An 11121-nucleotide genomic window follows, 5' to 3' on the forward strand; every position below is an offset into this window, starting at 1 on the left:
GACCCGGCTGGTCGTTTTGAGCTTTTACACTTTGCTCGCCAGTTCTCGGGCATGACTAGCCCCATGTGATGTATTATGACTTAATCAAATCGTCGGTTTTGGTTTTCAGGGTAATCGGAATGAATTTGGAAGAACAATTCTCAGTTTGAAGCTTAAATTGGAAAGGTTTAACCAGGTTTTGACTTGTTAGTATATGATCTCGGATTGGAATATTTATGATTTGGTTAGCTCCGTTAGGTGATTTGAGACTTAGGAGCATGATCAGAATGTATTTTGGAGGTCCGCGCAAGGTTTAGGCTTGAATTGGCGAAAATGGGATTTTTGGCGTTTTCCGGTTGATAGGTGAGATTTTGATATAGGGGTCGGAATGGAATTCTGGAAGTTGGAGTAGGTCCATTGTGTCATTTGTGACGTGTGTGAAAACTTTCAGGTCATTCGGACGAGGCTTGATAGACTTTTGAATCGAATTCGGAATTCAAAAGTTTTTGGAATTCTTAGGCTTGAATCTGATGTGATCTTGGTGTTTTGATGTTGTTTTGAGCATCTCGAAGGTTGGAACAAGTTTGAATGATGATATGGGATATGTTGGCATGTTTGGTTGAGATCCTGAGGGCCTCGGGTGAGTTTCAGGTGGTTAAACGGATCAAATTCTTGCTTTGCAAGTTGCAGATTTCTTCAGATCAGTATTACAGAGTTTTGCTCTTCGCGTTTATGAGTGGTCCCTCGCGTTTGCAAAGAGATGTTGAGTGAGGCAGGCCAGTTACCCTTCGCGTTCGCGATGTTGGTCCCGTGTTCGCGAAGGTTGAGTCTGGTTGTGCATCGCGAGCGCATGTCATGGTTCGCGTTCGCGTAGAGGGGTGAAGCAGACTTGGGCACCAGGCCCTAAAGCATCGCGTTCGCGACTGGAAAAATGCATCCGCATAGGCTGAGCTGAGTAAGGCATCGCATTCGTGAGGGTAGTATTCGCGTTCGCGTAAGATGAAATTTGGGCTGTGAATTATTTGTGCTTCGCGAACGCGAAGCTTTGACCGCATTCGTGAAGAATGAATTTTTGGCCTAGGCAGAATGTTTAAATAGCCATGTTCATGATTTTTAGTCTATCTTTCACCATTTTTGAGCGATTTTGGAGCTTTTTGAGAAGGATTGAAGAGGGAATCAAAGGGAAACACTTGGAGATTTGGAGCATTCGGAGGCCGAGTTGAGAGGCAAAGGCATCACGGGCTAGAATTTGGAACGAATTGAGGTAAGTAATGATTGTAAATATTTGTCCTAAGGGTATAAAACCCTGGATTTCACATAGTTATTCTACTTTGAGGTGACGCACGTGCTAGATAACGAGCGTGGGGTCGTTCACCGTTGGGGATTGTGACTTAGTCCATCCCGTACGACTGTTAAGTCACGTATTTGATTAAAAACCCGTTTGATATCAGTGTGTTTTGAAAAGTATTATCAAGTTTTGGGCTGAATGCCATATTTGGGCCTAGTGCCAACTATTTTAGACCCTTAGGGGATTTTTACTACTATTCCTTACTGTTTTGACTTCATATTTGTACTCAGTCATGTTGTATTCTACTGTTTTCATAACTCAACCATTTTTACTTCATTTTTCATATTTTCAATGATATTTTGGGATGAGCATCATGTTTTACTGTTGTCGAGTGGCTTGAGAGATTTCTGACTGAATGAGGCCGAGGGCCTGTGTTGTGAGGATATTATGGGATCGGACTGCATGCCGTAGCAGTGTGGTACTGATTCATGACTATGAGTCCGAAGGCCTGATTTGTTACGCCACGAGGTAGCTTGTTATAAGGTCGGGTGCCTGTTTGATTATGCCACGATATGGCTTGATATTGTGATTGGGCTGTAAGGGGCCCCTCCCGGAGTCTGTACACCCTCAGTGAGCGCAAGTACCCAGTGTGAGTGATATATCGTAGCTCGAGGGGCTGTGGTTGTTTCATATTGATACACTAGGGGTTGTTCTTGATCCATGTTTGCCCGAGGGGCTAATTAAGAGTGATTGTGAGATAGCCCAAGGGGCTGGGTCTGTTGATATTATGCCTGAGGGGCGGTTTATGGTACATATTTTGCTCGAGGGCTGTTTACCTTTCCATCGTTTTTACTCACTATTTCTATCACTCGTTTGAAACTATTTAAAGTTGTTTAAAAAGGGTTTTACTGAAACTGAGTTTGATTTATGAAGAAAACAATTTTTGTACTGTTTTGGAAAGGTATTGCATTTGTTGTAGCATTATACTGAGTTTTACGTGTTTTCTTACTGCTCAGCTTTCATTTACCTTTATTACTTACTGAGTTGGCGTACTCGCATTACTCCCTACACATTGTGTGTAGATTCAGGTAGTTCTGAACCCGATAGTGGGTGTTGATTGCTCAGTGGCGGAATCATTGGAGTTAGCAAGATATCTGCCGATGTTCGCAGCACTACTTTTCTCCCTCATGTCTTCCTTAGACTCTATTTAGTACATTTTTAGACTCTTGTTGTATTCAGACCTTAGTAAATGCTCATGACTTGTGACACCCCGATGTCGGGCTTGTGTAATTAATTCTGCACTGTCCATTTAGACTTATATTATGAGAAAACTGATTAATTAAAGGCTTAACGACGATTGTTTTGATTAAATGGTTAATTTGAGAGTTGTGTCGGCTGGCATAGTTTCACGATAGGCTCCATCACGGCCGGGTCAGTTTTAAGGTCGTGACACACACCAATGAATAGTTAAGTTATGGGTTTCCAATGTCTTAGCTTTATGTTTCGATGATCTAACAAACTTACTATCAAAGAACCAGATAAGGAACCTGACACACTTGGTACATATTACAAATCAACGGACTCCAGCTAATATGAACTGCTACAACTTCAGAAGATAGAGAACCAACACAAGGACTTGATACCCTTGTGTTTCCCTAACAACAGTACAAAATCAACTGTGTACAGCTGGAAAATGACTGCCAGTACAGTACACAGAAACAGTGCAGCACAGTTTTGCAGTCACTTGTCCTTTGACCAACAAAGTGATTACATCATTCAAGTGATGTCATTCAAGTGATATTAACAAGAGCATTACAACAAAACTTCACTTGAACATTTGAGAATTCACTTCAAGCATTCAAGCCATCTGACATTCGAGCATTCAATTCTCAAGTGCATCAAGAACAAAGTTTAACACTACTACGGACCAGTTCCAAAATCTAGTATATTGTTGTCCTTAGTTGAGTTGTAACTTTGTAATTGTTCTTCATTGTAATTCCTAATTTGCTTATCTAGAAGCGTTTCTTAGGAACCCACTTGTAAAACTATAAACCCTTAGTGTTTGTGTCGTGACTAGAGTTAGTCATGAGTTAAAGTCTTTGTAATAGTATATTGCAACGTGGCTTGTAATAGGTGTATTATAAGTTAGTGAGGGATTAAGAATTTAATTCCTATATTTCATAGGTTGTAATCTAAAAGTTTCTCATAATGAATTTGAAATCCTACTAGTGTAGGTCGTGATTTTTTTATCCTCTTGAGCAGGGATTTTTTCATGTAAAACTCCCTATCTTATTTACTTGCTATTTCATTAGCATTCTCAGTGGGAACTCATAAGAGGACCTGGTCTCTCTATAGTTTGGTGGACTCATATAAACTATCAATTGGTATCAGAGCAGGTTCATCTTATTAGGCTAACACCTAGGAAGGATCCTTATGGCTACTCCACCAAATTTTGAAGAAGGTCATTCTACGTATAGACCACCCAGGTTCAATGGGCAATACTAGGGTGGTGGAAGATGAGAATGCATGATTTCATCATGGCAGAAGACTTTGAGTTGTGGGATGACATGTGTGATGGTCCTTATATCCCAACAAAGAGTGTCGGAGATCTTCCATTGACGATGCCAAGGACCAGAAAAGAATACACCAATGCAGATAGGAAAGCTGTGAAGAAAGATTTTTGTGCCAAGAAAATTTTGGTGTGTAGCATAAGACCTAATGAATACAACAGAATCTCGGCTTGTCAAACTGCCAAAGAGATATGGGAAGTTTTGCAAACAGCACATGAGGTAACCACTCAAGTAAAGCAATCTAAGATTGATATGCTTACCACTAAGTATGAGCTCTTTAGGATGAAACACGATGAATCTATTCAAGACATGCACACAAGATTCACTTCCATCATAAATGAGTTACACTCACTTGGTGAAGTCATTCCCAGGAAAAAGCTTGTGAGGAAAATTCTTAGCATCCTACCTAGTTCATGGGAAAGTAAAGTGAATGCTATTACTGAAGCAAAGGGCTTGCAGGAGCTAACCATAGACGAGCTAGTTGGAAATCTGAAAACCTACAAAATGAAGAGGAAGATAGACAGTAAAAGAAGAGAACCAAAGAAGGAAAAAACCTAGTACTCAAAGCTGAAAGCAATGACTCAAGTGAGGAGTACATTGACATGGTTTACTTAACTAAAAGGTTTCAGAATATGGTTAGAAGAAATGGAGGAATACTGAAAAAGGGCAACCCCCGCAGAGTAAAGAACTATGATCTCTGCCATAAGTGTGGAAAGTCGTATAACTTTATCAAATATTGACCTCTCATAAAGCAAGAACACTCCAAATACAACCCTGATAAAGCAGCAAAGAGGAACTCAGTTCCTGACAAACACTTCAAAAGGAAGATCTCTACTGACAATGTGGTGAAGCAGGCTCTTGTAGCATAGGGAGATTCCTCCAGTGAGTCTGAAGAAGAAACCAATGTAGGTGACAGTTCCATGATGGCAGTTGAAAGTGAAGGAAATGAATATGATTTTCTATTTGCTTTGATGGCTCAATCAGACGATGATGAAGAAGATGACAATGATGAGGTAAACTTCAGGGATGTTCAGAGAAATCTGAAATCCTACTCCCCTAAGAAACTCATGTCATTAGCAAATGTATTAATTGATGCCTATCATAGTCTTGTAGATGATAAAGATGCCTTGACCTTAGAACTAGGAGAAGCTGAACAAAGAAGAGATGAGTTGGTAGTGTGTGTAGTTGATATGAAGGAAAGCATAAGTAATCTTGAAAATGAAAAGGTGGTTCTAACTGGAAAAAATTGCTAGTGTAGAACATGAAAGAGATGATTTGGTGGTTATAGTTGTTGACTATAAGGAAATCATTAAGAATTTCAATAAATAAAAAGAGGCCTTAGTGGAAAAAGTGAATGGTATTGAGCGGTAGAGAAATGACCTTCTAGTAGTGATTGTAGACTTAAAGGAAACAATAGAGGAACTTGAAGCTGAGTGTAGGCCTGGAAATTCTAAAAAAGGGAAAGAGATAGCTATGAGGCACACATTAACCTTTAAAAAGAGTTAACTGCTGTGAGAACTAATTTGTGTGCTAAACTTGAGAAAAATAGGCAGCTCCAAGCGGAACTGGAAAGAGTGAAGAATTATCTTGAGAAGTCTCTTAAATGGACCTGGTCCTCGAAAGCTATCATTGCCATGTATGTAAATAATGGTGGTAACAGGCAGGGAATAGGGTTTCAAAAGAAGAAAACTCCTTATAACCCTCACATCAAATATGTTACTGTATCTGATAATTGGTTGTGCACCCACTGTGGGAACAATGGGCATTTCAAGGAAAATTGCCAAGCTAGAGTTCAATTTTTGTAGAAAAACAAAGTTTTTGCAGAGAGAGTAACTGCTGAAAAAGGACCAGGTGCCACTCATAAAAAATGCATGTTACCTGCATGGACTAAAAGAGCACTTATTCATCCTCTTGCTTATTACAAGGGACCCAAACTTGCTTGGGTTCCTAAATCTAACCCATATGTAGGGAACAGTGAGAGGAAGCAGTCAACAATGGTTCATGGATAGTGGTTGCTCAAAGCACATGACTGGAAATGGGAAAGAGATAGTGTATCCTTTAGAAATAGGGAAAAGGGGTACATTCTTGGTGTTGGAAAAGTTGGAAAGTCACTCACTCACTCAATTAAGAATGTGTACTATGTCAATGGTTTTAAGTACAGTCTCTTGAGTGTTTCTCAGATTTGTGACAAAGGAAACAAGGTGGAGTACTTGTCCAAAATATGCACAGTTACAAATCTAGTAACTGGTGAAGTGGTACTTGTGGCCAAAAGATACAAGAACATCTATGTTGCTGATTTCGAGTCTCTACAAATTGGTGATCTGAGTTGCTTGAAAGTTGTTGATGATGATGCTGAGCTATGGCACAGAAGACTGGGGCACGCAAGTTTCTCTCTTTGAATAAACTAATTCAGAAGGACATGATTCGCGGTCTGCCCATGTCAAAGTTCAAAGAACACAAAGTTTGTGATGCTTGTGCTAGAGGGAAGCATGTGAAGTCCTCATTCAAGTCAAAGAAAGATGTCAGCACCTCAAAACCACTTGATCTCCTTCATGTGGATCTATGTGGACCTATGAGAGTGCAAAGCAGAGGAGGAAAAGGTACATCTTTGTGATAGTGGATGACTACTCAGATTCACTTGGACTCTGTTTCTTAGAACAAAAGATGAAACCTTTGAAGTATTCGTAGCCTTTGTAAAGAAAATCCAAGTGAAGATGGAATCGAGAGTAGCATGCATTATATCAGATCATGGAATAGAGTTTGACAATGCCAAGTTTGATGAATTCTGTACCGAAAATGGCATTACTCACAATTTCTCAACCCCAAGAACTCCCCGGCAAAATAGAGTTGTGGAAAGGAAGAATAAAACTCTTGAGGAAATGGCAAGAACTATGCTAATCGACAGTAGGATTGCAAAGAACTTTTGGGCTGAAGCTGTCAACACTGCCTGCTACTTGGTGAACAGGTGCATGATCATATCTCTCCTAAACAAAAGCCCCTATGAGTTACTGAATGGAAGGAAGCCCAAGCTGGCTCACCTGAGAACATTTGGGTGCAAATGTTATGTTCTCAACAATCGAAAAGATCTGCTTGCAAAATTTGATGCCAAGAGTGATGAAGAAATCTTTTTGGGGTATTCTTCTCAAGGCAAGGCTTACAAGATATACAACAAGCGGACTCAGTATGTTGAGGAAAGTGTTCACGTAATCTTTGACGAGTCCTATCCCTCATGTGAGAAAATCAACAAGGATGATCAAGATGGGGAGCCCTTACTGGTTCCAGGTGAAGTCATCGACATGACAAATGGAAAGGCAGACATGATGAGTCAAGTGAAGGATCCAAGTGGAGACAATGAAACTTTTGCCTCAAGGGAACCAGGTACCACAATTACAATCACTGAATCTGAAGAAATAGTGGTTAATGCAGTGCAAAGTAATTCATAAGTAGCTGGGAGAAGAACACAAGGGAACCAGCTAGATCTACTCAGCACCTCTGCAAATGAGCCTCAAATGCCCAACTAGAAACACAAAAGCTCTCATCCTCTTGACAGCATAATTACCCATCTAGATTTCGGAGTGCAAACTAGATCAAAAGCCAGAAATTCACTTGCGTTCTCAACTTTTCTTTCCCAAATAGAACCCAAAAATATCAAGGAGGCCTTAAAGGATGCAGACTGGATTACAGCCATGCAAGATGAGTTGCATCAGTTTGAAAAGAACAATGTATGGCACCTGGTACCTCGACCCTCAGATCGAACCATCATAGGAACCAAGTGGGTATTCAGGAAAAAGCTTGATGAACATGGAAACACTACAAGGAACAAGGCTAGGCTAGTGGTTCAAGGTTACAATCAGGAGGAAGGAATTGATTATGATGAGATGTTTGCTCCAGTTGCTCGCATGGAATCTATTAGAATCCTAATCGTTTTTGCATCACATATGGAATTCACTCTATTCCAAATGGATGTCAAAAGTGCATTTCTGAATGGATTTCTTAAGGAAGAAGTCTATGTAAAGTAACCTCCAGGGTTTGAATGTCATGACCACCCTGAATATGTGTTCAAACTGGATAAGGCATTGTATGGGTTGAAGTAGGCTCCTCGAGCGTGGTATGAAAGGCTGTCAAAGTTCCTCTTGGAAAATGGTTTTGCAAGAGGGAAAATTGACAACACCCTATTCCTAAAGAAACAGGAGAGGAACCTGCTCATCATTCAAGTATATGTTGATGATATCATTTTTGGGGCAACAGCTGATTCACTATGTGAAGAATTTGTAGAACTCATAAGAAGTAAGTTTGAAATGAGTATGATGGGTGAGCTGAATTTCTTCTTGGGTCTTCAAGTGAAGCAGTACACAAAGGGTACATTCATCTGCCAGCAGAAATACATCAAGGAGCTCCTGAAGGGGTTTGATATGGAAGCATCAAAAGTGATAGACACTCCCATCGCCACTGTTACTCCACTGGACATGGATGATTCTGGATCTCCTATAAATCAAACCATGTACAGAGGCATTATTGGGTCTCTTCTCTACCTCACTGCCAGCACACCTAATATTGTCTTTAGTGTGGAGCTGCGTGCAAGGTTTCAGTCAAATCCCTAAAAATCTCATTTGAATGCTGCCAAAAGAATTTTGAGATATCTTAAAGGAATACAGGACCTGGTCTTGTACTACCCCTCAGGGGACAAATTTAATCTAATTGGATATGTTGATGCTGACTATGCTGGTTATCTTATGGACAGGAAAAGTACTTCTAGAATGGCTCACTTTCTAGATTCATGTCTCATCTCATGGGGCATAAGAAAGAAAAACTCAGTGGCTCTTTCAACAGCTGAAGCAGAATATGTAGCTGCAACTTCTTGCTGTGCTCAGCTCCTATGGATCAAACAGCAATTGGAAAATTTTGGTTTGTACAGTGACTGTGTACCTCTTCTATATGATAAAACCAGTGCACTCAACATGGCCAAGAATCCAGTTCAACACAAAAGAACCAAGCACATTGTTGTGCGATATCATTTTTTGAGGGACAATGTGGAGAAAGGACTTATCTGTATGAAGTTCTGTAGTACAGAAGACCAAATCGCAAATATCTTTACCAAAGCATTGAGCAAAGAACATTTTGAAAGAAACACGCTGGAGATGGAGCTAATAAAGAAAAATTGAGAACCTTATTCCCATCACATTGGCTATAAAAGTCACACTCAGGTAACATTAGCTAAAGTGTTTTCTGGCCAAGTCTAACTCGTTTCAATACCGTTATAGGTAGATACGCATAATTATTATAGAAGTTGTAGACGCATTGTATGGGTGGTAAAAGAGGATTAAAATTTTCAAAGACTGGTCAAGAACCTGGTTCTTGCACCACAGGTTAGTAGTCATGTGCATTCTTTTCATACATATCTTAAAAAGGTGCAAAAATCAAGTGCCATGTCATCCACCTTTTTAGACTCTGTTGTCATGTCTTTTCATTTCAAATCCTTTCCATCTCCCTCTGAAAGGTACAACTCCACACACTACCGCCATTTCATAACCGATTTCTCTCTCTCTCTCTCTCTCTCCCTCATAATTATCTTCTCCCATTAAAACCCTCTCTTCTTCTTGAACGATCATACTCTCCTCTTAAGCTTTTCTCCAGAAAATTCTCAACTGTATCCTTGCAATGGCTGAAAATCACCCAATAATTCCTTCTTCAATTGAGAACACCCCATAGAAAACCCTTGATTCGTCCATCCCTGATGAACCCTCTTTTACCACTCCAGTCTCAACCATTAAAAACACCCTCAAACCAGATTCCCATACTCTCTCTAGTTCTCATGCGACTCTCTCAGACCTCTCTCTTACTCCAAATGATGAGAACTCAGAAACCCCAAAATTCGATAATCCTTCATCTCTCTCAACTAAATTCTCACCGACAAAAGTAAGGGAGGAGAACAAGGTAGAGTTTTGCAGTCTATAGGGGTCTCAGAGGTTGGTGTTGATCAATCTCCAGCAATTCTTGCTCATGTGTTTGTGGTAACCATGGAGTCTCTAGAGAAAGAGGTCACCGCAAACATACTGGTCGTATCTGCAGATGGAATAGTGCATGATGTAATCTCTGGTGTGCTCGAGTCTTAGAGGAATGAGACATAGGGGTTAGTGGAAGAAGGATATGTGGTGATTTTTGAAAACTCTACACCAACAGAAACTACTAGGACTTATCGTGAAGGACCTGACCCCTCTCCAGAGGAAATAGGTCAAGGATCCTTCTCCCATGTTAGTTCTACTCTTGCACCCTCTCCACACTTTGTTGTTGAGCCCTTGGAAATTCTGGTTCCTGAGATGAGGTCTAGTGATGAGGAAGATCAAGACAACATTACTCTAGACACTTTTATTGTCAAGAGAAGGGCAGTTATCACTCCTGATTCCTCTACTAAGCGACGTACTACTAGGTTACAAGCAAGAGAGGCTTATGAGTCTGCCCTACAAAAGAGAAAAAGGAACAGTAAGAAGAAAAAGAAGAGGTTGGTAAAAAATGGAGAAATGATATGTGACAAGGACATTCCTATGGTGAAAGTCAATAAGGAAACAACGGAGGAACCCAGTTCATTGGTTAACAGATCTTAGAAGAAGAAGCAATCTACTTCAGTGGAGGATGTTTCAACCCCTAGTTCAAAGGTTAAAGGTGTTTTGAAAGGAGGAAAGTTGAAACATGTTGTGAGTGAACAATCTTTTTCTGATGAGGATGTGTTGGACAAGTCTAGTGGAAAAGAAAATTCAAGTGTGAAGCCTGGAAAAAGAAAATTGGAACTTGTAAAGTGGACTGATTCTGCAAATAGAGTGAAAAGTGAGACAAGGTCTACTACAGATCGATTGAGGCATCAAAAGGTCTTGTGGGGTTGCACTTTTGACCCAGCAATTTCTGATATGGCTGGCGTGAGACAAGTAATTGAGATGGTTGAGTTTCAATGGTGGGGGCATTTATTCCAAATGGATGCGCCCAAGGTGTATTAGGATGAGGTCCAAAACTTTTATGTCAACCTCTTTCTTGTTGAAACTGACTGTCACGACCCAAACAGATGGGCCGCGACGGGCAACCCGGTATCTTACTCGACCGAGTACCAACGTAACGTATCTTTCTTATTACATCATTAGATACACGTGACATATGGGCCCAATAGGCCAACATAATCATTTATAAACTCAAAACATAGGCCGACAAGGCCGTACAATCTTTCACATACACGACATATGTCTACAAGCCTCTAAGAATACATAAATGTCATAATGGTCGGGATAGAGTCCCGCC

The 11121-nt window shown here is 40.4% G+C and overlaps 1 protein-coding gene across 1 annotated transcript; it reads left to right on the forward strand.

Moving 5' to 3' along the window:
- Window positions 1-3789: 3789 nt before the first annotated feature.
- Window positions 3790-4395, forward strand: LOC138885096 (uncharacterized). The gene has a single exon (XM_070165995.1). The coding sequence runs from the start codon at window positions 3790-3792 to the stop codon at window positions 4393-4395; it is 606 nt and encodes a 201-aa protein (XP_070022096.1).
- The last annotated feature ends 6726 nt before the right edge of the window (window positions 4396-11121 follow it).

Source organism: Nicotiana sylvestris, chromosome 2, assembly GCF_000393655.2.
Source record: "Nicotiana sylvestris chromosome 2, ASM39365v2, whole genome shotgun sequence".
Lineage (NCBI taxonomy): Eukaryota > Viridiplantae > Streptophyta > Magnoliopsida > Solanales > Solanaceae > Nicotiana > Nicotiana sylvestris.

Excerpts from the sequence above, each read along its gene's own strand:
- LOC138885096 (XM_070165995.1), top strand. The coding sequence starts at position 3,790 with ATGCATGATTTCATCATGGCAGAAGACTTTGAGTTGTGGGATGACATG.